At 50.7% G+C, this 24,941-nt stretch overlaps 1 protein-coding gene across 1 annotated transcript; it reads left to right on the top strand.

Moving 5' to 3' along the window:
- The first annotated feature begins 12,322 nt into the window (after window positions 1-12,322).
- LOC128836130 (adenylate cyclase type 10-like) lies at window positions 12,323-21,692 on the top strand. Its single transcript, XM_054026147.1, is given in 9 exon segments — window positions 12,323-12,407; window positions 13,899-13,987; window positions 14,684-14,875; window positions 15,234-15,300; window positions 15,303-15,354; window positions 17,134-17,210; window positions 17,403-17,592; window positions 20,075-20,130; window positions 21,595-21,692. Coding segments are annotated over 9 exon segments (906 nt in total).
- The last annotated feature ends 3,249 nt before the right edge of the window (window positions 21,693-24,941 follow it).

The following is a 24,941-nucleotide window of genomic DNA, read 5'->3' as shown; positions in this document are numbered from 1 at the left end:
TCAGAGAACAAGGGAGAAGTCATATCTAAGAGTGCTTGCTGCACACATCCTTTGTTCAAGACAAATGGTTCTCATACATGCTGCCTACATAGAGAAGAATCTTTACTGGCATTGGGGATCATGAAAATTTCAGGAGATGGTTGCCTGGACACAGAGATCCTAGTCAAGGGTGCACCTGCTCAACATGAAAAAGAATCAAAGAATAAAGTTCCTCTGAAAAGCAACCTTAGAGTCATCACCTGCCTTTGCTTATTGGAAAGAGAGTGTGATGAACTTTCATCGTGACCCCACCTGCAGTCTGCAGCTGAGAAAGAGAGTGCTGCCTCTATGAAAGTGGCTACCATCCCAATAGACTTGCCATTGGACATTAGTCATTTTCTGTTGTACTCTTTTGTACATGACGACTTGAACGCTCCCTTCATTTCTTTCTGCAAAAGGACCACAACCAGCATAGTATGACTGTCTTTTGTATGACATATTAAACTCAGGTACTGACCATTCATGGTCATGAAAGATTTCATAGCACTTTTCTCAAAAGTTAGAGGTGGCAACCGTGATGTCCTGACCTAATTTCTTTGTGGAAATGTACATTCGGCTTCATAAACACTTTTTGGAGTGTCATTTGAAATGGTTATTCCTTCCCTCCTACTCCTTAAAACACCCTGTTGGGTAATGTTGCTGACACAGAGTAGTTGCAGTACTCCACCCCAGAGATGGCTGCATTTCTTGGTGGGTGAGTAATCCATGTTTAAATAAACTGTAAAACATGACGCCATTGAAAGACACTGTATAAATACTGTAGGAAGTTTTACTGTATTTTCAGTGCCCTGTTTGGCCCTATTTTATTACCACAATAAGCGTAATGCCCCTACTCCATTTGTTACATTCTTAGATCTGGTGCGATGAACAGCTCAGTGGTGTAGGGGAGAATATATAGAGAGAGGTTTAATTATTATCACAAAACACCACCACACACGGTAGCTTTAATCCACCTAACTCCTCTTTTCATTAAGAACTAAATGTCCAGTTCTTTTGCAGAATCTGTGCAAAGCTGTACGTTCTCATAAATTAACATACTAGGTCAAATTCACTTTAGTCCAACTCCACTGAAGTAGGCTTACTCTTCTCTTAAATTATTTGCAATAGGTTTGGTACATATTGCACATATTTTCCTACTCGTACTGTGACCAGCAGCATTCTTTCGAGAGAGCCAATGTTTCAACATTCAGACTGCCTGAACTGAAGCAGGCTGAAAGGAATGACCCAAACTGGAACTTGATCAGAACACCTGGGCTTGGATCCTTCTTCTTGCCTCACTTGTCGTAGGATCTTACAGAGCTCAAGTTTACATTTCATCTGAACAATGGGAAGTCTCCAGCCGGGCAGCAATCCCTAGCACCATGGTAGGGCACTGGTTCAGTACTGACTCAGGGGACTAGGCCTCAAAGGTATTTAGGCACTGAGCTTCCATTGAAATCAATGGGAGTTAGATGCCTAAATACCTTTGAGGGGCTGGGCCACAGTCAATTGCTCCCTGCAGGGCCGGCTCCAGGCACCAGCCGAGTAAGCTCGTGCTTGGGGCGGCAGATTGTACGAGGCGGCAATCCGCCCAATCCTAGAGCGGCACGGCCGCTTTTTGTTGTTGTTGTTGTTCCGCTCCGGCCGCCCCCTCCCCCCCTGGGGCACATCTGTAGTGCTGGGAGTCCCCCTGCACCCTGGCTCCGGCCACGCCGCAGGGTTTTTTTTTTGCCGTTTTTTGCTGCCCCGTTTGTTTTCTTTTGTTTGTTTGTTTGTTTTTTTTTGCTTGGGGCAGCAAAAAAGCCTGTGAGGGGGCTGCAAGGCAAGGGAAAGAACCCCAATTAGTCATACTCCACACTTGGGAGTGATTAACTAATTGCCGCCTGGCCAGAGGAAGCAGAGCAAGACATTTTAAGTAGACTGAGGGTGCTCAGGTGGGGACAGACTACAGTGGACACCGGTTTCTGATGGAGCAAAGCCCTAGCAGCAGGGTTAACAGACAGGAAGCACCAGAGGAAGAACTCTACAGGAGTGGGTTAGGCCTCTGCAGGAGAAGTCCTGAGGCAGGGCCAGCAAGGGAACTACAGTGGACCCTGAGGCTGCAGAAGAGGTATTAGTTTGAAGATCTGATTGGACTTTCATTTGGACTTCTTCATGTTATCCCTGAAAGGGGGTTAAATTTCCATGTGCCTTGGTCAGATGGCCATGCCACAGCGTACCCAGAAGGGGCGAAGAGGAAGCCTGAGAAAGGCAATTGAAGGGCAGGGAGTGAGCCCAGTAGGTGAGGCCAGAGACAAGGACTCTGTGCAAGGCAGCATGAGGGGTGCCCACTAGGTGAGAATGTGCTACTAGTACTACACTGCCCCTGAATCCTTCTCCACTCTCCATACCAATACTTTACCTGCCTCTTTCATTTTCTTTTTTGTGCTCTGTCTCATACCTTCACCCATACTATTTCACTCAATCTCTCTCCCTGTCAGCCACTTCCTTTTTCACCCCTCTTTCTCTCCGCAGCTCCCTGGGTTTGAGTGTGGTGGTCTTGCCTCGGTCCCTCCAGGTTACTGTGAGTTCTGTATCTGATGGGACGTTTTACCTTCACTTGTCCTCTGGACACTTTCAGGGGAGCATGTGCTGGTTAGGGAAGCCTCGGCTGTCACAGCTTTTCTCTCCATCCCTGCCAAATCGGAGAGAGAAACACATATTAATAAAGAGCTGTAGAACAACTTCTCATCACTATCCGCATGGCAGTGGCCAGCGGAAGCTAGTGGGCCATTGTGCTAGGTGCTATACTGACACAGACTACAAAGATGTTCCCTCTCCAAAAGCACTTAAAATCTAAACATTTAAAAGACAAAACTCTAAAGGTTAAGTTCTTACTGGCCGTGAAAAATGCATCACGGGCCGTGAAATCCCTTCTTCCCCATGAAATCTGGTCTTCTGTATAGTATAGGGTAAAAGTACACCAATTTTACAGGGGAGACCAACGTTTCTCAAACTAGAGGTCCTAACCCAAAAGAGGATTGTGGGGGGGGGGTCACAGTATTGCCACCCTTACTTCTGCCCTGCCTTCAGAGCTGAGTGGTCGAAGAGCAGCAGCTGCTGGCCAGGTACCCAGCTCTGAAGGCATCACCCCATCAGCAGCAGCGCAGAAGTAAGGGTGGCAATACCAAACCCCCCCTACAATAACCTTGTGACCCCTCCACTCCCCCTTTTGGGTCAGGACACTTGCAGTTACAACACCATGAAATTTCAGATTTAAATATCTGAAATCATGACATTTATGATTTTTAAAATCCCATGACCATGAAATTGACCAAAATGGGACCGTGAATTTGGTAGGGCCCTACCTGTGGGGGTTACACAGCCAGTGCCCATTGTGCTCTGTGGAACAACTATTATTTGCATTGCCATAGTGTCCAGGAGACCCAGCCACAGATCAGGACCCCCCTGTGCTAGGGGCTGTGCACAGAACAAAAGGTCCCTGCCTCAAAGAGTTTGCAGTGGACCAAATTCTGCAGCAGAACTCCCAAATTACACCAACAAGGTGAATTCCTTGGAAAATTCTATGGCTGCTGAAACAGTCCACAGGGTCCTGATTGAGATGAATGGGACAGATCACACCTCTCTCAGCCATTTTTCCTCAAAGCCATTGTTTCAAGCTCTCTGCAGACTCAGGTAGGTGACACTGCATCTGTTTCCATTTTCTCCATCATCAGAAAGCCTATAAACATATCTGTTCCAACAGGAAAATTCAGATTATGAAGAACAGTTCTGGGGCAAGGACTCAGTTCCCCAGCAAACCCCGCAGCCATGGAATTGTGGAATACCCTAGACCCTGTGTCTAGGTGTAGCTGAAGGCAGAATTTGGGCCAGCCCAGGTTCCGCCTTCACATCTTACCAGCCCAGCTAACATAGCCTCCTTCCCTGCACACAGTCCTTCCACTCCACACCTCTGCCTGCTTCTCACTACTCCTTCACAGTCCCACGCTGCCCCCACCACAGTCCTTGACTTTCCCCTACCCTTCAGCTCCTGACACCAGACCTAAAGGATGAGCAGAAATGTGAGGGGGCATGTAAAGGTTACAGCATATGTGGGGGTTGAGGGGTAGAGAGTGGGGATATAGGAAAAAATAAGGGGATTGGGAGAGCCTGGAAAGGGGGCCAGGATGCCTCTCCAGATAGATTTCCCCTAGGGTGGGAGAGGATACAAAGCAGACAGGGCTACTGGAAGTGAAGGAGAAGAGAGCAAGGGACTTGGCAAAGGTGTCTGGTGCATCCAACCAGCTGAGAGCAGAAGATGCCCAGAGGTACACTTAGTCACACCCACTAGGCCCCATGTCTCAGAGAACGCGGAAGCGCAATACACTCCCGTGCAGTATTGGGACGCAGAGCTAGTTCCCATAATCCCAACCCCAGGATGTGGGGACAGCGCCCCAGCACGGGGCGGGGGGGGGAGGCTGCAGCTTGGAGTGGAACGGGGGGACCTACTTGGTTCATGCTGTTCTCCACAGGCTCCTGATCCACTGGCCCCACGATGTTATTCGGGATATAGCCCCTCTCGCCGGCGCTGTTTCTAGCAAGCCACCACTTCTTCCTCTGGTCTAGAATCTGAGTCAAGGGACACAGCGTAATTCAAATCAGCCCCCAGGAGCCCAGGTGGTGAATGAGTGAAAGCCGTCACCCCGGCTACCAGAGCAAGGGGTCACCCTCATGGCAATGCCAGACTCCCAGCATGGCCTGGGGACTGTCTAGGGCATCTATTGGCAATTAGAGGCCTAGGCCTGGCCTACACTAGGGGGAGGGGTTGATGTAAGATACGCAACTTCAGCTACGGGAATAGCGTAGCTGAAGTCGATGTATCTTATTTCGACTTACCTCCCATCCTCACGGCGCGGGATTGACGGCCGCAGCTCCCCCGTCGACTCCGCTACTGCCACTCGCCCTGGTGGAGTTCCGGAGTCGATGGGAGCACGTTCGGGGATCGATATATCGCGTCTAGACGATAGATCGATCACTACTCGCCGAGCTGGCGGGTAGTCTGGACGCACCCCTAGAGACTAAGGCCAGACAGGACCATTCTGATCTCCTGCAGGGCACGGGCCAGAAAGGGTCACCCAGTGATTCCTGGCTGACACCAGCAGAGGATCAAACTAAATAAATATCACACCAGATTCTGGACTGATTGGGCTGGGTTCCTGGGGAGACAACTCCAGGTGCCTGCTGTGTAATGCAGTGCTACTGTCCCACCACCCATGACACAGTGTGAGACATAGATCCATCAATCTGAAGGCCAGAAAGGCCCCTTCTCCCCATCGTTTGACCTCCTTCATAGTCCAGCCCAGAGAATTGTGCACAGTGTCTAGTCCCTGCTGTAATGTGTCACGCTACTGGGCCATCAAGTCCAGTGTGCTGTATCCAGATGAAAACAAACAGCCTCTCCCAAAACCCCATCTAGCCAGACGTGCCCAGGGAGGAGGTGACATTTCCTTCCTATCCCCCGCCCACCTCCCCAAAATCCGGGACATCCAACTTCCACTCTCATGAGACCGGAGCATACATCGTTATAGTATGGGCATTATTAGCGGGCTTAATTTTAGTAGATGTCTGAAAACCCAGTACTGGGCACAGTACTATCGGTAGCAGCAACCCCCCACAGGCCAATCCTGTGCATGATATTTAGTCCTTGTTCCCCAGCCGTGCCATTGTGCAGCCTCTGGGCTGGTGGCATTTATCCATAGTCAGCAATCAAAGGTCATTCTGTGCCTTGGTGCTGTAAGCCCTCTCTGCCTGTTTTCCAATCTCCGTTCACTTTGATCCACCAGTCCCTAGTAGCCGTCCTCCCTCTATATCTGTAAGTAGTCCTAGAGGAATGCTCTGTGCTTTAGAGAGAATGAAGACCCAGTTTCCTCCCAAAGGTATCTAAGTTCTGGCGCCGAGACCGCCTAGTAGAGACTGAACAATTCTCTGGCTTCATAGGACAGTTCCCGCCTTGCCTCCAGCAGTTCCCCTTTCACGACAGTCAGCTTCTTGTTGTTCCTGGCCTGGAATTCATACATGGCTTGCATGCACTGAGGGGGACTAGAAGGAGCTCTGGAAAGAGACCATGTATGGACTGTGACCATCTCAGGCCTAGATCCCTAGGGAGCCAGCTAAGAGATCCAGCTGCTTCTTCCAAAAAGAGAACCCCATCCTGATCTCTCTCACAAAGCTCTGCATGGCATGTAACTGTTGATTTCAGTACTACTCAAATCACCAAGAGCAGGTCTAGACCCACAGGATTTTTGTCTAGACGCAGCTAGAGGACCTGATCCTGAAGGGTGCTGAGCACCCTCAGCTCTCCTCACTCCCCCCATGGGAGTTGCGGGTGCTGCCCCCACCCACCCCCCAGAAGTGCTCAGCGCCTTGCAGGGTCAGGCCCATAGTCTGTTACTGTTGGGAGAACAGAGCCACTCGGCTACCCTGACACACTCAAGGTGAAAGAGCAACTGGCTGTGGCCAGGTGACCCAAAGGTGAACAGCAGGGGTTTGGGAGGAGCTGGGGGCTTTGCCCACAGAGATGGCATAGACAGCACTCAGGAGTGGCAGGATGGCATGGAGAGAGCTCTCCGACCATGGGGTGGGGGGCCATGACAGGGTGACCCACTTTCAGAGGCAATAATGCAGCGAGCAATTAAGATACTCGACAAGGGAGCTAAATGAGCTACTCATTTGTTGTCTCCAGCGGGTTTGACCTTCCTGTCTCACACAGACCCTCTTTTGTTCCAGGGATGCTTCCCCCATTTCTGACAGTGTGAACTGCTGAACCCAAGGGTGGACAAAGCCCCCACCTTGGGTTTTCCTCCCTGGCATCACTGCAGCTGACAACAGGGCCCCTTTGTAATGAGCTGCCCTGGCACAGTGACATCCCAGGATGGAAGCACGGCTCTCCTGGCAGGCTGAGACAGTCAGCTGTGGCAGATTCTTCTGTTGGTAGGACAGAAAGAACCTTGTGTGTGTAGCAACTGCTGTGGGAGTGTGTGTGTAGCACGTGTAGGATTTGGGGAACAGGACTGTGTTGAGCAAGGTGTGTGTGTGCGCACTTGCGGTCTCAAGAGGTGATCCCAGCAAGTTCTAAGTAGGAGTTATTTGCCCCTCATAGCCAGGGGCCCCATGCTGCCTGTGTTCATTAATTCACACTGAAGTCCAAGGGGCCTTCCTGGATGCAGCGTATTGGGACATTTCTCAGAACCTCAATAGGAAGCCAGGCCAGCCTAGGGACAGGAGCACGTACTTGGACGCGGCGTGGTTCTGGCTTCCCAGGGGCTGCTGCATGGAGAGACGATAAACATGACTACTATAAGGATAGGAGGGACCATTCTGACAATTTAATCTGACCTCCTGTATTACACAGGCCAGAGAACTCCCCTGAATTAATTCCTGTTTGGACTAAAACATAGCTCTTAGAAACCCACCAATCTTGATTTTAAAATTGCCAGTGATGAAGAATCCACCACAACCCTTGGTAAGCTGTTCCAGTGATTAATTACCTTCACTTCAAAATTTGCACCTTTTTTCCAGTCTAAATTTGACTAGGTTGAGCTTCTAGCCCTTGGATCTTGTTACACCTCTCTCTGTTAGACTGACGAGCCCATTATCAAATTTCTGTTCTCCACGTATGTACTTAGAGATTGTGATCAAGTCTCCCCTTAACAAAGAGAAAGCTAAACTAAACTGATTGAGCTCCTTGTGCCTCTCACTGGAAGGCATGTTTTCCAATCCATAAATCATAGAATATCAGGGTTGGAAGGTGCCTCAGGAGGTCATCTAGTCTAACCCCCTGCTCAAAGCAGGCCCAATCCCCAACTAAATCCCTAAATGCCCCCCTCAAGGATTGAATTCCCAACCCTCAGTTGAGCAGGTCAATGCTCAAACCACTGAGCTATCCCTTTCTGATCTCATGATTCTTCTCTGAACAATGTATCCTCTCCAATTTCTCAACATCCTTCTTGACTTGTGGACACTAGAACTGGCGGTAACACCAGTGCCAAATACAGAGGTAATATAGTCTCCTTATTTCTACTCAATTATTGAGTGGGGAAGCATAGCAAGCCCAGAGTTTGAAAGGAAAGACCATCAGAGTCTCATGGCATTAACCATCTGTGGTGACATGTCCTCCGGCTATACCCCCTCATGGCATGGCACTGTGTGGCCATGGCTCTGCCTCTGTTTCCCTCCTGGTCCTCCACTGCTCCACCAAGTCTCAAACATCTTCTGGATTGAAGGGATTTAGCTCTTCAGCTAGGTCATGTAACAGCTCCACCTTATCGGGGTGCCCAAAGTCCAAAATAAACACAAAGCAGCATAAACCCTTCCCTTCCCCTAGGCAGGCCTTGGTAGGTAGCTATCTTCCCCAGTTTCTGGCCCCAACCAATCTCTCACACCATGAAAGCCTCAGACTTGCTCTCTTTTCCAGCCAGGAAACAACTGAGTTGGGTTCTCCCTCCTCCCTTGAAGCTTGACACTTGGTTGAGGTGTTACAGGGTGGGATGGACTGGGCCTTGTTGTATGGATAGTGATCTCAAAAGCCTAAAGAGTTAAAGGTGTTTATAAACTCTTTCACTGTCCAACTTCAAACAGGGATAGATAGGCTTGGGGTTATTTTAAACAGAGGGCTTGATTTTACTCAGTAACTTGGCAAACACCCAAAAGCATTATTTAAATTAAAAGTTTATTGATTAAAAACAAGAAAGAACAAGAAATCAAAACAGGCATTTATAGTCAAACTGTGGTTGAATGATTATGCAAAACAAACTTAGGCAAAACCTTGAAAGCCCTTCTCCTTTTGGAGAGAAAATAGCAGACTCATATTTTCAGAACAACTGTTCTTTGATGGAAAGGGTTAATTTTACCCTCAGTTTTGATGTGTAGAGTGCATTTACTTATCCTGTTCTTAACTAACAGACACAAGGTAGAGAAGAGAGAGGATAGAAAAGATGGGTGAATCCACCTATGGCTGACAAGACCAATTTGAGAGTGTGACAGGTTGGATCACAGAAACCTCCTTGGGAGCTGCCACCCGATGTTCCAAGACTACCTCTACCCCTGCTTTCCCTGCCAACTCGGGATCCCAGCACCCTGTCTTGCTGAGCCAGACACTCCCGTCTGCTCCAACAAAGACCCAGGATCTGAATTACTTGCCCCAAAGCTGCAGGTTTACCTGAAGGCAGCTAACAGAAGTGTTCCTGTCTTTAACACTCAGATGCCCAACTCCCAATGGGGTCTAAACCCAAATAAATCCGTTTAACCCTGTATAAAGCTTAAGCAGGGTAAACTCATAAATTGTTCGCCCTCTATAACACTGATAGAGAGATATGCACAGTCGTTTGCTCCCCCAGGTATTAATACATACTCTGAGTTAATTAATAAGTACAAAGTGATTTTATTAAATACAAAAAGTAGGATTTAAGTGGCTCCAAGTAGTAACAGACAGAACAAAGTAAGTCACCAAGCAAAATAAAATAAAGTGTGCAAATCTATGTCTAATCAAACTGAATACAGATAATCTCACCCTTAGAGATGCTTCAGTAAGTTTTTTCCTCAGACTGGACACTTTCCAGGCCTGGGCACAATTCTTTCCCCTGGTACAGCTCTTGTTTCAGCTCAGGTGGTAGCTAGGGGATTCTTCATGATGGCTCCTCCACTTTGTTCTGTTCCACCCTTTTATATATCTTTTGCATAAGGCAGGAATCCTTTGTCCCTCTCTGGGTTCCCACCCCCTCCTTCTCAATGGAAAGACACCAGGTTAAAGATAGATTCCAGTTCAGGTGACATGATCACATGTCACTGCAAGACTTCATTGCCCACTTGCCAGCACACAGGTATACAGGAAGACTTACAGGTAAAACACAGCCATCTGCAGACAATTGTCCTGGTTAATGGGAGTCATCAAGATTCCAAACCACCATTAATGGCCCTGTAGTGAGTCGGTGTGGCTCCCCTCCTGCCCAGAAGAGGGAGCCCACGTGCAGGCACCAGAGTGGGTGGAGCCACCGCCGCCTGTCCCCGCCCCCCGGAAGTCAAGGTGCGGGACAGGAAGTATAAAGGCCGGCCGCCAGAGCTCAGTCGGCGGCCAGCCACCACAGGGAGCAGACGTGTGGCCGGGAGCTCCTGGCCAGGAGACCGCCGAAGACTGAGGCCTGGACCCTAGCTGGCCTGAGCTACCCCGGGCACGCTACGAGGAGGAGCCGCTGGAGCCCGTCCGCTCCCGTCACTGGGAGAATCCCTGGGAACCCCACCCCAGCAACCTTGAGGGTGAGACTGCACCCGAACCCCTCTGCCCCTGCTGTTACCCAGAGGAGCCACCCGAGGACCGTTGGCCTGACTTCCCGGCAGAGCTACCGGACCTGCCACCGAGCCCTGGCAGAGAGGAGCCCATGCAGATGGACTGGCCCGAGCCCGGCGCGACGAACGAGGTAGGCTTTGAGGGGGATCGTGGAAGTAGCCCGATGTCAGTGTGTTGCGGTCTGGATACCCCACTGACCAGCAGCGGCAGTAACCGCTGCTAGGGCCCCGGGCTGGAACGCAGTGGAGTGGGTGGGCCTGCGTTCCCCCCTGCCACCCCCGCTCACGGGTGGCAGGCATCCCCCTCACCCAACGCTCGGCTTCAGAAAGCCTAGGCGTGCCATATCTGAACTATTTGCTCGCTCAGCCCCTGCAAACAAGGGCCTGAGCTTAACTGTGTTTGCCCCGCCCTGATCCAGGGCCTGGGCTCTGAACTGTTTGCTCGCTCACCCCCTGCAAACAAGGGCCTGAGCTAAACTGTGTTTGCCCCGCCCTGATCCAGGGCCTGGGCTCTGAACTGTTTGCTCGCTCAGCCCCCTGCAAACAAGGGCCTGAGCTCAATTGTGTTTGTCCCGCCCTAATCCAGGACCTGGGCTCTGAACTATTTGCTCGCTCAGCCCTTGCAAAAAGGGCCTGAGCTCAACTGTGTTTGCCCCGCCCTAATCCAGGACCTGGGCTCTGAACTATTTGCTCGCTCAGCCCTTGCAAAAAGGGCCTGAGCTCAACTGTGTTTGCCCCGCCCTAATCCAGGGCCTGGGCTCTGAACTATTTGCTCGCTCAGCCCCTCCCAACAGGGACCTGAGCTCAACTGTGTTTGCCCCGCCCTAATCCAGGGCCTGGGCTCTGAACTATTTGCTCGCTCAGCCCCTGCAACAAGGGCCTGAGCTTAACTGCGTTTGCCCCGCCCTGATCCAGGGCCTGGGCTCTGAACTATTTGCTCGCTCAGCCCCTGCAACAAGGGCCTGAGCTTAACTGCGTTTGCCCCGCCCTGATCCAGGGCCTGGGCTCTGAACTATGTACCCGCTCAGTCCCCTGCAACCGAGGGCCTGAGCCCTGAGCTAACTGTCGGCTTTGCTCCACCCTGCACCAGAGGGCCGGAGCTTCGGGACTAACTGACTGCTTGTTCCCCCAGTAGTGAGTCGGTGTGGCTCCCCTCCTGCCCGGAAGGGTCGAGCCCCGGCTAGGACCGATTACAGGCCCACACTTTACATAATTACAATAGGCCCTCAGAGTTATATTTCATATTTCTAGTTTCAGATACAAGAGTGGTACATTTATACAAATAGGATGATCACACTCAGTAGATTATAAGCTTTGTAATGATACCTTACAAGAGACCTTTTGCATGAAGCATATTCCAATTACATTATATTCACTCATTAACATATTTTTATAAAACCATATAGACTGCAACATCACAGAGAGTAACACAGCTTGTTACAAATCTCATAGATCCAGATATTGTCTGAATGAGAGTCCAAGATTACAGCACACTGCTTTCTTCTTCAGATATAAACAGATTGTTATAATGGAAACCGATTTGTAACCTTATAACAGATGCTACCGTGTGACCCTTATAATTATGTGTGCATTATTATTATTTATTAACTGACATGCTGTTTAATTCATTGGAGAGTGTTGTTCTAGAAATCCTCAGATTCCTGGAATAAATATCACATATTGTCAAGAACTGATCCAAACCTCCCACCCCCCAAAAAATAGGTTGGCCTCCAAAATCCGCTTCTAAGATAATTGAGATACATATATTACAAATGGTAACGTAAAAATGCCCTCCATAACAATCTTGTTTCTCTTGTCAGGGCTATCTGCAGGTCACATCTCCAAAGTTGTTGTTGGAGACAATAAGCACCAATATTTTCTGGTAATTGGCCGAGCAGTGGATGAAGTTCGGTTGGCCCAAAACCTAGCAAAAGCAAGCGAGGTTATTCTATCGCCGAACTGCTGGGAACTCTGTAACAGGAACATGATAGAAATAGAAACAATTAAAGATCAAAGATCTGTTAAGGTGGGCAATGTGGAGTGTGCAACAATTGTTCATAACCAGTGGCGTGTGTATTGCTTTGTTATCTAGGTTGGGGTGTGTTTACGTGCCCCATTGTCTTCTGCTGGATGCAACCTCACACGTATGCTTGTGTGTATATCTGTTATTGGGCCTGTATCCAATGGACCAGCTGGACAGAGGGGGCCAAGAGGGATGGTGATGCGAAAGTTGAAAGTGGTGATGAAGTAAGAAGGCATAGTAGAATGTGGACTTAACTTTGGCTTCCTCTTGCCAGGAGTGGCTGGTCATTAGGGAATAAGGGGGGTAAGCCCCACCAGTGATCTCAGAACTGGGTAGTGTAGCTGTTGTAGTGCAGGGGACAGAGCCACAGAGCCAGAGTATGGGGCTCTTTACCCATGCTCCCTGCAGCCTCCAGCCCCTGCAAGAGTCTCTGCAAGAGAAGGGATGCAAGCGGCAGAGGGAGGAGGTGCAGAGCAGCGAATACCAGAGCTTTCTGAGCAGGGGGCAGGGTTCCGACCTGTGGGGCATCTGAGATTGGTGGTGATGGGTGTCAGGTAGGAGGGGGAAGATTTTGGAGCCTGGGGATGGATTTGCTAGACCTGGAGGGATGTGTGGGGGCATTCTGAGCCTGGGGCTGTCTGGTGGCCAGGGCTCAGAGCTGAGGGTGTGGGCCTGAGCTGTGGAGGTCTGTTAGGAAGAGGGAGGATCTCAGCCTGGGGGAAAGGGTATGTTTGTTGGGTGTGTTTCTCAGCAGATGGGGAGCTGAGGGAAGAGTTGGATGGGAAGGTTGATGGAGTTGGTTGAGGGTGTGGGTGAATCAGTGACTGTGGAGAGGGTGGTCGGGGTGTGGTAGGGTACAGCTAGATTGGAATGGGAGATATTAGGGCTAGGAGAGAACAAGAAAGGGGTCACAGAAGGGTAAATACTCTTCTCACTTGCCCTGCCTTTTCCTGTAAAAGGCCCCAGGTACTCATCCTGACAGGATAACACCCAATTCCCTGAGCCATCCCCCTGGCAGCCCCCCTACCAGAACCTCCCCCTCCCCCCAGTCCCTTCTGCCCACCGGTGGGCCCCACTGATCAGCGCCTCCCCCTCCCTCCCAGCGCCTACCACGGATCAGCTGTTTCGCTGTGTCAGGAGGCACTGGGGGAGAGGGAGGAGGAGAAAGGGTGCAGTGTGCTTGGGGGAGGGATGGAACTGGGCAGAGAAAGGGTGGGAAGGGGCAGGGAAGAGGCGGGGTGGGGCAGAGCAGGGGTGGGAAGAAGCAGGGCAGAGCTGGGGCCGGAGTGGGGGCGGGGCCTGCAGGGAGCTGGGGGAACCCCCCCTGGCAGATTAGAAACTCGGTGCCTATGGAACTGTGATTTGCATTTTCAAGATTGTAAGTGAAATAGGTTAGACAAGAATCTCCAACCCCATCCAGGCACTGTCCAGTCCCTACTGGTAAAAGTCTGCCCTTGAGCAAAGCCAGGAATAAAACCCTACGGTTTAACCACAAGTCTTCCTTCTGCTATTGAAAGCATTGAATTTCCTCCCCTAGGTATCCTCAGAGCAACCTCCACATTGTCTCCTAATGATGAGCTGGAGAAGTCCCTCCGGAAGTATGTGATGAGAAACATTCTGGAGAAGGTACTGCAGTAACTTCACAGAATTTTATTTTTTGGCTTGGCGGTCTGTGCTTTACACAGCTAGAATTTTTCTGAGGTTCTCCTGATGCTACAGAGGAAAATACAAGAAACCCTGCAGTGGGTAGTTGTGGATCAACTTGTTCACATGGAAAGTTTTTTCCTTCCCCCTCCCTTGGTTTATGACCTGAGGCATGAGGGTTTAGATCCCTTCCAAAATTATTGGGTTTTATTTAAAAAATCCTTACTATTATAACACTGGATGTTGTCATAATTTTTTGAAATCTGCCGAGTTCTTGACCGCAAGCAATGTGTTCCACAGGCTAATTGTAAGGTGTATGAAAGTTTTTCCTTTGTTCTGTTTAAAATTTTAAAGTTTATGGGGAGACCTGGGTTGTAGCAAAGTCACATTGACAGGCTCTGCTCAGCTATCTCCCCCTTTATCACCTTGGTGCCTAGCCTCATTTCCCAGTCCTATGCTGAAAGGATCATCGTCCTGAGACTGGAGAGTGCTTCCCATTGATGGGGGGCCCCCTCCTTCCTATGGCAATAGCTGATCAAACATCTTTGCCCTCGTGGAGTTAGCGCCTGTATCTGAGAGCAGAGTCAGCCCAGCTGGAGGAGGGGTATATGAAGTAGTGAATGCTTCCCACTCACCAGGAGTACGGACTGTTGAGTACATCTGGCTCTTCTCTTTCAGACTGACGACAACCAACCTCTAGAATATTTATCTGAGCTTCAGCCAGTCACAATTGTCTTTGTGAACCTGCAGTTTGACAAAAGCGCCAATACCTTGCATCTGTGCAAGGCCATCCACGATGCCAATGTGAAGATCTCAAACATCATCCACGTCTTCAGCGGCAAAATCAACAAAGTCTTTATTTTTGACAAAGTGGGTCAGAGCTTCAAGGCCATTCCAGTTGGGCAGCTGGAGCTGGCAAACATTCCCCTGAGACTCCGGGACTAGTAGGAGGCAGGAGGGACAGTGGCATTGTCATTAGGGATAGAGAAGGGAGGAGGAGGGCAGGGATCTGGAGGAATGATAAAAAGCTTGGTGCTGAAGAGACTGAGTCTGAGGCGGTGGTGGGGTCTCCTAGAGCATTTTGGGGGTACTGTATGACAGCACTACTCTAACAGGGTGGGTGGGAGAGCTGGAGCACAGTGGAACTGTTTGCCACAGACATGGATACTGATTTGCTCTTTGGAAAAAACCCTCACCCCTCTGGTGTTTTCTTTCCCCTCCCTGGCAGGGCTGCACATTCCTGTGTGTGTTCGGGCTCCCTGGGGATAAGCAGGCTGACGAGAGCGCCCATGCCTTGACAGCGCATTTAAAATCTTCAACTTCTGTTCTGAGATGCTCATGAAAATAAAGTAAGCAGGAAGGTGCAGTTCTCCATGTTGCCTACAGGAGTGCTAATGGGCTTGTTTGTCATCGAAACTCCCTCATCCCAACAGGAGGGCCCCCCTAGTGGGCAGGAGGCAGTGACATGACAGCTGAGAGACAAAATTTGGGATTAGCCCAGCCACCTTCACTGACCTATCCCACAACAGCCCAAGAAACTCCAACCCACAAGTCCAGTCCCTGCAGAAAAGAGAGAGTAAAAGACTAATGACGCCAGCTGGGCAGGATTCTCAGCTCCATTTGCGTGAGAATGGCAAATTCTTTGATCTCTAAAGGCATTTTTTCCCCTTGAGAGCATTGGTAACAGGACAAAGAGCATGAGCCAAACCCCTATTGACTGTCACCCCCCACCCCACTGGCCTCTGAAGGACCCATCAAGTCCTTCTTGACTGCAGTCGGTGGAGGAGCTCCCTGCTGAAGGGGACCCCGAGGCCTGTCAACCAGGAGGACTCCAGCAGTGCTTGGAGAGAGCCCTTCACCCTCTGCTATCTTCCAGCATGCTCTGGTCTGGTTGCTGAATTTTTGAGGCCTGTGGCTTGGCACGCAGGCACTGCTGACTTCACTGAGGATTCAAATAAAACTCCTGCATGTTTGTGGGACCAGAGCCTTTGTCCCCTTTTGTGTCTATAAATGTCAAAACCAATCCAAACTCCACTCCCTTTTTACACCACTGGCACTAACCTTGTTAAGTTTTTGTGTAACCTGACTCCCTTTTCCTGCTGGGACGTTCCTCCAGCTCCTGACACTCCAGCAAGGAGAATTCAGACTGGCACACTCAGAGGGCAGCATTTATATTCAGCCGGGAATAGTGTGTGATAGCCAGTAAGGGGTGTGTGTGTCTTGTGCTTTGCCCAGTAGCCACTCCTTTTAAGGGGCATGCAAACCATGAAGAGCCAGGGAAATTCAACCAGTCACATGTGAGAGAATTAAATTCCAGGTGTGAGTACCCTGTGAGATCAGTGTCCAGGGACAATTACAGTTAAGCAGTTTTTTGCTGTGTGCACCCATTATAAATACGGGAGGCATACGCATACCATAGCAGTGGGTGTGGTATAACAGACTGGACAGTTGGATGATGCAAGGTGGGAGGGCTGAAACTCTATACCCATCTCACCACTCCCCCACCCATGGAAGCATTTTAAGCATGCAGGATTTCTACTGTGGGCAGATGAATGTGTTCAGAAAATGTGAATACTTCCCTGAACTTTCAGCCAGGGCTTCACCTCCAGTTCCACACCAGGAAATGAGGGTTCAGTTGTGGCTTTGCATTACAGGGAGAACAGGGACTCACCACCCATGGGGAGGTCAAAGAGACATTGTGCCTGTGGAGTTGCTTAAGGAATGCGGCCTCTGTGGCACACTTGCAAAGGATGGACATGGGCTCCCTTTGGCCTGGAGTCAGCTCTGCTAGCTGGGGTGGAGAGCAGGTGGGGCTCTGGCCCATCTCTGTGGGGAGGCTAGTTCCAACAGCAATGCCAGCTCATGGCATTCTGCACTCCGGGAAGCACAAGAACTGTCATTACATGGGGACGTGCGTGAGGGAAGCTCCTTGCCCTCTTCTCCATCCCTTTCGCACACACACAGAGCTGCACACAGGCTGTTGGGAGACCTAGCTGGCTGATGTGGGGATAGTCAATACAAATTAGCACTACAGGAGTGGGTGTGGGGAGAGGGTGCATGAGCAGATGTGGCAAGAGGGACTGGACATTTGGGATTGCTGACTCCATGTTGCTCTCATTGCTTGCTAGGCTAGTTTCCATCGTGGTTACCAGCGGGCCAGTGTTCTGCGGAGTAGTTGGCCATCATGTAAGGCACGAATACACAGGTACAGTCTGTTTCTCTGGTCCTGTGCATGTTTGGTATCCCCTGGGTACCCACAGAGTGTGTGTGTAGGCTGCGTATTTTTGCTGGTGGAGGGGTATGTATGCATGGATACATATGGAGCTGTTCACAGGAGGATGAGCGGGAACTCAGTTAACTTTTCAGTGCCCATTTTCTTGCTCTCTCCACCACACAGTCATTGGCCAGAAGGTGAATCTCGCTGCCCGGATGATGATGTATTATCCGGGGTTAGTGTCCTGTGATGCACTGACCTATGCCAACTCCAGGCTGCCTCATTACTTCTTTGAAGAGCTCCCCCGGACTGAGATGAAAGGAGTTGTGAATCCCGGCGTGGTCTATCATTATCTTGGCATCAGTGAGAAACCGTAAGTGTCCCCTGTGACGTCATGCTCAGAACACTCAGAACTGTGAGCCACTGTTACCACGCTGCCTTAGCAAGAGCAAGAGCTTTGGTGCTGCTAAGCTGTGTGGCCGGTCCCTGACACACCAGTCTGTCTGCCTTGCCAGCAAACTCCTCAAGACTCTGCCAGTCTAAATGTTGGCTTGCCGGTAACAATCAGTGAGTCCCAGCTGCCAAGTTCCCCAGAAACGTCTCCCTGCAGCATCCAGTCCCTCTCACTTTACACTCACTGCCTCCAAAGAGACAGAGCACACACCCGCCTGTTAGGTTAGCTGAAGCCTCACACTTCACTTTAATACACAACACTGAGATGGTTTTGTAATAAAATAAGACAAAGGTTATTCACAAAGCCCTTGGGTTTAAGTGATGCTAAGCAAGGGGAAAAGAGACAGGCCAGGCCACAAACAAAACAAAACAAAACACACTTTCCAATGACGAAAATTGAATCTTAGCAAGTTGCAATCTTTGCCTAAGCAGTTTCTCACTTACATCATGTTTCCAGCAGCTCTTGCCTTTCAGGCCAAGAGAATCCAGCTTTCATAGGCTCAAAAGGTGCTGTACTCTACTCTCCCTGCAGTGATAGAGAACTAAAAGGTCTTTTTGTTCCCCTTCTATTACTCAAAGTCCAGAGTCTTCTCCCCCGTTTGTTTAGCTTGATGTCTTTGTTTTCCTTATATGTAAATATACTTCCATTGTCCTCTGCTGGTAGCCCAGCTGGTCAGACAGGTAAATACACATGCCTTTGCCTAGGGCAGGCTGGATTTTATGCTCTACTTCTCAAACACTTTTCATGAATATATTTCCAGCACACATCTATAACTCTTTGTACCCAACCTGTACATAGATCACACAATGATTTTTGGGACCAGCATGGCACCAGTTTACATACGATATCTTTCATGACACATTTGAGATATATATCATGACAACAGTGTGTTGGGACAATGAGTGTGTCAGACCTGATGTGAGTTACAGTAGGGGGGCCCTCTGCTAGTTGGCACTGAGGGCCTCCAAGAGTCACACCCCTATTTTACAACGGTGGAGGGGGAGGGGTGATGAAAGGGCAAATTTCCTTTGATCAGCACAAAGGGGGTGTGTGCTGTCCTGTCTGTTCAAAGCCACAATGTGCATCAACCTTGCCTGAATCCAGAGCATCATCTCACAGCTGGCCTAGAGAATTTCATCTCCAAAGTCCTGTACTTCCCCACACAAGATCAACTCAAGGCAACTTAGTCAAGGAGACAAACAGTTGCTTGGACAGCAAATAGCTCAGTGTAAAAATACCTTTAACTGGCATATCTTTAATCAATCCTCATGTTTGAGAGAATGGGTAACTATAGTGTCTCATCTGCATCTCTCTCCCTCTAGACTCAGTCCAAATGACTTTCAGTTCAGATTAAGGGGCACAACAAACTAAGAAAGAACAAAAGTAAAGTCTCCATGAGGGAGCAGTTTGGGTCCCTTCATTGGAACATGCTGCATCAGCTGTGCTGTCAGAAATTTAAAGGTGCAGTACAATTCCCCCCCCCCCAAATTCATAGCAATTGTGGTGTAGCTAGCTAGTACTGAGTTCAGAGACCAAGTTTGCATGTGTTCTGTTTTTTCATATATCCTGATACCTCCTTTCATCAACAACTGTTTATACGATATCTGCCTTGCTCTCATTGTCCAAATCCAAGGCTCCATTCCTACAAGTTCTTCTATGTGGAGGGAGCCCCATTAAAGTCAATGGGAGTCTGTATGTGGGGAGCAATTTGCAGGAGTTGGGCCATTGTTAATGTATAGCTTGCTAAAGAGAGATTTTAAAAAGCAGCGCAGGAGCTCAGAGTAATCATCGATTTCATTCACCTTCTTACTTATTAATGGCTTTACTTTCTTTTTCCCATGACATGTTTATAGAAACTCTTATTCCCCTTACAGCCTTTGCCTAGTATTAACTCATTCTGCTTTTTTTGCTTTCCTTATCTTTTCCTCTGCAAGCCTTATTGAATCTGTCTATTCCTATGTGTCTCTCATCTATCACCCATTTGCAATACAGAATTGTTTGGTACCTTCAGATCCTTGAGCAGCTTCAGGAAGCCAGGCTAATAGGCATTGCATTGCATTGTTCTTTACTAGAGAAATCATAGACTGCTGTGCCTCATTTCCTTCTTAGCTCTCCAATTCTCACCGATGGATATTAATACACCCTCTCATTACACCAAGCACATTAGACTCCTTACTTATTGATGTTCCTTTAGCGCTCTTCTGAAGGGAAACCCCATGACACTACTTCACTCCAGCTTAACTTGAGCTTCTGGGTGCAGGAGGCTAAGAATAATGAAACCTTTCTTGGAAGCAGTGCTTGGATTCAGAGAGAGTGGGCAGCCCAGCTGCGCCCCCACTCAGTCTGACCAGGAGTATTTTCACTCTTTAACTGCAGCTTTCCTTTCTCTTCCTCCTTGCAGAATGATTGGCCAAGCGCAGCTCACCAAGGAGAGGTCTGAGTATTACCAGTTACTGGGTAGGTGGACAGAGCTCTTCGGAACTCCAGTTGGTTTGTCATTAGGAACCTGTGGAGCCGTTGTTGCTGCTGGGAAGAGGATGCCCAAGGAAGAGATGGATGTGTGGGGAAATGTCTGAGGGGGACCCACTACTTGAGGATATTAAGTGACTGACCATTGGGATCATTCAGAAATGTAAAGCTCTGAGATGTGCTCGGGATGCTCTTAAAGATACAGGGCCTTTACACTGACATTGTGGTGCCTGATCCTGCAGGTCTTATATGGTGTTATGGACCGCAGGATCTATCCATGGTCAGACAAGAGTATGGAATACATGTTTGCAGTGTTGTTGTAGCCGTATTGCTCCCAGGATAGGAGAGAGACAAGGTGGGTGAGAGAATAGCTTTTATTGGACTAGTTCCTGTTGGTGGAAGAAACAAACTTTCCAGCAGAGGTGTTAACTGCCCACTTCATTTTAAATGGTCTCAGGCAACATGTGTGATCTCCTTATGCTTAACCATCTGTGTGTAGCTGTGACACTCTGGTTACCTTCCCCAGACCTGAAGAGTAGCTCTGTGAGACTTGAAAGCTTGTCTCTTCCACTAGCCAAAGTTGATCCAATAAAGATATTCCTCATACTCACCACCTTGTCTCGAAGGAATACATGCACATTCTTACACCTCATATTCACTCCCTTTGTGTCTTTGATTAGCATCTTTTCACTTTACTGACAAATGGGGTTGAAACAAAATGCTAGATTCCAGCACCCCAATACCTCCAATGGGGGGAGGGATAGCTCAGTGGTTTGAGCATTGGCTTGCTAAACCCAGGGTTGTGAGCTCAATCCTTGAGGGGGCCATTTAGGGATCTGGGGAAAAAACAACCAAAAAAACCCCTACCTGTCAGGGACAGTACTTTGTCCTGCTAGTGAAGGCAGGGGATTGGACTTGATGACCTTCAAGGTCCCTTCCATTTCTATGAGATAAATACCAGGTGAGCCCCACCTCATCTCTAAATTTTAATCCTGTTGCCCTGTAGGAGCTGATGAATCTCCTGGTTGGCAGGCTGGTAAGGAGAGATGTAAATTATACTTCCCTGTGCCAGCTCCAGTGAATGTAGCTCAGGGTCTGTAAAGGAGACTGGATACAAATCTGAAGAGTGACACCGGGTATTGGAATGAACAAGTGGTTGTGTGACGATAGGAATAATGTGGTCACACTTCTTTGTGTGTGTGGTGGGGAGGGTAGCAGCGGTGTGCTGGAATCTGGACAGTCGGGTTTGGGAATATGCTAGAGAGGGGAGCTGCAATTATCAAAATGAGTGGGGAGAAAGGGATAGATAAGGATTGCAGCAGAGGTGGAAATGAACCAGTGACTTATGTATGCATTTCTGATATGGGTGGAGACATGCTGCCACTGCTAAGCAAAGAGGGAAAGGGATGTGCATTGGTCTTTGCTTTCTTAAAGTCACTCCATGTTTCTTAGGTCGGGAAAAAGAGCTTGAAATCTATAACTCTTCGTTGAAAGGATTTGTGGGGTCTACAGAAGGCCGCGTCCTAATGTATGAAGGCCTTACTCCATAGCCTGGCAGGCGGCAGGCCTGGGAGGAGGAGGCCTAGCGTAGAGAAGGGCTGTTGGGGAAGCGGTCCAGAGGGATAGTCAGAGGAGGAAGGAGAAGGAGGACAGCGAGACTGTCGCCTGAGGGCCTCTGGACCTGGACTCAGAGTAGTGGGCGGGCCTGAGTCCCCCCACCCCCTTTTTCCCCTTTGTTTGCTGTGAGGCCCTACGCACAGCCAGAGGCCGCAGGGAGCGGCTGGCCAGAACCACGCCAGGTCCTGGACTGTGAGGATCAGGCTTGAAGGTGTGGGGCTGTTGATTAACCTCCCTCCCCCCCCCCCGGAAGGGGGTGTGAATGGACAAAGGGACACTGTCGGAGGACAGTGTTCCAGAAGAGGACGCCGAACGTTGGGAGCAATGCAAGTCCGTGCACCCCACAAAGGCGAGACGACAGGCGGGACGCCACCCAGAGAGGGCGCTCTACTGGCTCAAACTAATTCCCCGAGACGACCAGGAGGAGGCGCCGCAGCGGTGAGCTACCGACCCTGCCACACGTGGTGGAGATTGCGGGTATAGCGGTCCGCCCCTGATATGAGGGGCCAGTGCCAAGACTGCGGACTATTGCCCAGAGCAGTGCCTTGTGCAGACAGACGGTCGACCCAGATTGTGGGTGCGGACCCGGACCCGCCAAAGGGGTTCAGAGTGTGGGGGTTGAATCAGGAGTACCCCGCTGAACCCCAACATGGAGGCTGAGAAGCTATTAAAATGGATGCTAGAAAATCAGCAGGAGCAGTCGGCCCAGCAGCAGGTGCAAATGCTGCAGCAAATGACTACTCAACAGCAACTGATGATGACTCAGCACCAAGAACATCAGCAGCAGCTCCTCCGGGAGCTGGCCACCCAGCAGCGGGTGCAGCAGGAACATTTGGTGCAACAGATGGCCGCACTATTCTGCCCGGCAGGAGGCACCCCTGCCGCCCCCATGGGACCCGGACTGGGGGATACCTCGGGGGCACTACCGATACGCCTCACCAAGATGGGGCCGGAGGACAACCCAGAGGCATTTCTGGTGACATTTGAACGGGTGGTGACCGCTGCCCGGTGGCCCTCAGAACACTGGGCCACGTTATTAGCCCCTTATTTGACGGGACAGGCTCAGGCCGCATATTGTAGCCTCGACCCCCAGGAAGCGTTCGAGTACGCCTGAGTGAAGGCGGCCATCCTGGACCATACCGGCATTAGCCCGGAGACCTACCGACAACGTCTCCGCAAGGAACAATATCCTCCGGGGGCCCGACCCTGCGCTGTGACCCAACGCATCTGGGACCACTGCTGGAAGTGGTTGAACCCAGAGGGCCTGACGGGACCCCAGGTGGCGGAGATGGTAGCCTTAGAGCAGTTCACTCAGATCCTACCCCCGGGAGGGAGGGCCTGGGTGCAACGGCATCGACCGGCCACCTTGTCCGCAGCGGTGGCCTTAATGGAGGACTACTTATCGGCCGAGGGGGCGGAGGTGCTACCCCGAGTGGCCGGGAGCCTTGGTCGCAAGGGCGGAGCAGAGAAGGGGAACTCTCGTGGGGTGGGATCCTCCGAACCACTGGTAGGCAACAGCCATGGGCATCCGAGGCCCCCCAACCCTGAACCCCGACCCAAGGTACTACCGATGACGACTCGGAGGGAGTGACAGCCCCCAGAGCGAACAGGCCCCCTCGGAGGAGGCCTAAGCCTGGCCGAGACCCGAGAGAGGTGCTGGGGCTGCGGTCAAGAAGGATATTTCCGGCGAGATTGCCCTTTTATGGACTGCAGCTACGGGCAAGCCTGGATGGCCGGATGAAGGGCATGGAAGAGAGAGGCAGGGAAGTTGATAGTCCCTGTCCGGGTTGAAGGGAACCCCACAAATGCCCTCGTAGCCTCGGGGTGTAGTCACACCCTCATACGAGAGGGGCTGGTCCCAAATCTTAATCTTTCGGGGCCCCCGATCTACCTACAGTGTGTGCATGGAAACATCCGCCAGTATCCCACAGCCTGGGTTAAGATGGGAGTAGGCTGCCGAGAGGAGGGTCTCCGGGTAGGAGTGGCCCCCAGGCTGGCCTACCCTGTGGTGTTGGGACGGGATTGGCCCGGCTTCGGAGAGGTCCTCCTGAGATATCAGCCGCCCAAGCCCCGACCAGACAGGACTATAGTGCCGGGAATGGGGCTGCTCGGGCGCAGGCCAAGGGGTGACCCCGGCGAGGGGACCTCCTCGATGGCGGAGACCCCCGTGAATTATACTGGAGACAGGCCCCGTTCGGTGGAGGACGCCCAGGTAGAGTTAGAGCGGGACGGGGACTTCTTACGGGAGCAACGGGAAGACCCAACCCTAAGTCGAGCCTGGGAACAAGCCACCAACCCTGCTATTGAGGGGGACGTGACGCTACGGACTCTGCAGGGCCCCCGCTTTGAGGTACGCCAGGACCGCCTGTACCGAATAGCGCAGGAACCCCAGACCCGGGAGACGTTCCGCCAGCTGTTGGTCCCCCGGAGACTGCGAGCTGGCCTCCTCCACTTAGCCCACGCGAACCCTTGGGCTGGACACCTGGGGCGCGAGAAGACCGTACAGAGGGTGGCTCGCCGGTTCTTCTGGACAGGCATCCACCGGGAAGTGGCAGACTTTTGCGCCTCGTGCCCAGAATGCCAGCGAGCCGGACTGAAAGCGGTAGCCCGTGCACCCCTGGTACCCATGCCAGTCGTGGGGGTACCCTTTGAGCGGATTGGGATGGACCTCGTCGGCCCCCTTGAGCGAAGTAAGACAGGGAACCGCTTTATACTAGTAGTCGTGGACTACGCAACGCGCTATCCCGAAGCCGTTCCCCTAAAGACAGCTACGCACCGACCATCGCGAGCGAATTGGTAAAGATTTTCACACGGGTTGGGATACCCGGGGAAATATTGACTGATCAGGGCACCAATGTGTCCTCCAAGTTAATAGCCGAGCTATGTCGCCTCCTCCATATATGGACCCTCCAGACATCGGTGTACCACCCGCAGACCAATGGCCTGGTAGAGCGGTTCAATGGTACGCTAAAAGCCATGTTGCGGAAGTTTGTGGAGGAGGACCCCTCGCATTGGGACGCCTTGTTGCCGGCCCTGCTATTTGCAATAAGAGAGGTACCACAGGCCTCGATGGGGTTCTCGCCTTTCGAGCTCTTATATGGCAGGCAGCCCAGGGGAATAATGGACCTCCTGAAGGAGGAGTGGGAAGCACAGGAAACGTGGGTCCTTGGAACCACACAATA

The sequence above is a fragment of the Malaclemys terrapin genome, chromosome 4 (genome assembly GCF_027887155.1).
Source record: "Malaclemys terrapin pileata isolate rMalTer1 chromosome 4, rMalTer1.hap1, whole genome shotgun sequence".
Taxonomy (NCBI): Eukaryota; Metazoa; Chordata; order Testudines; family Emydidae; genus Malaclemys; species Malaclemys terrapin.
This window is presented reverse-complemented; position numbering and strand designations above follow the sequence as displayed.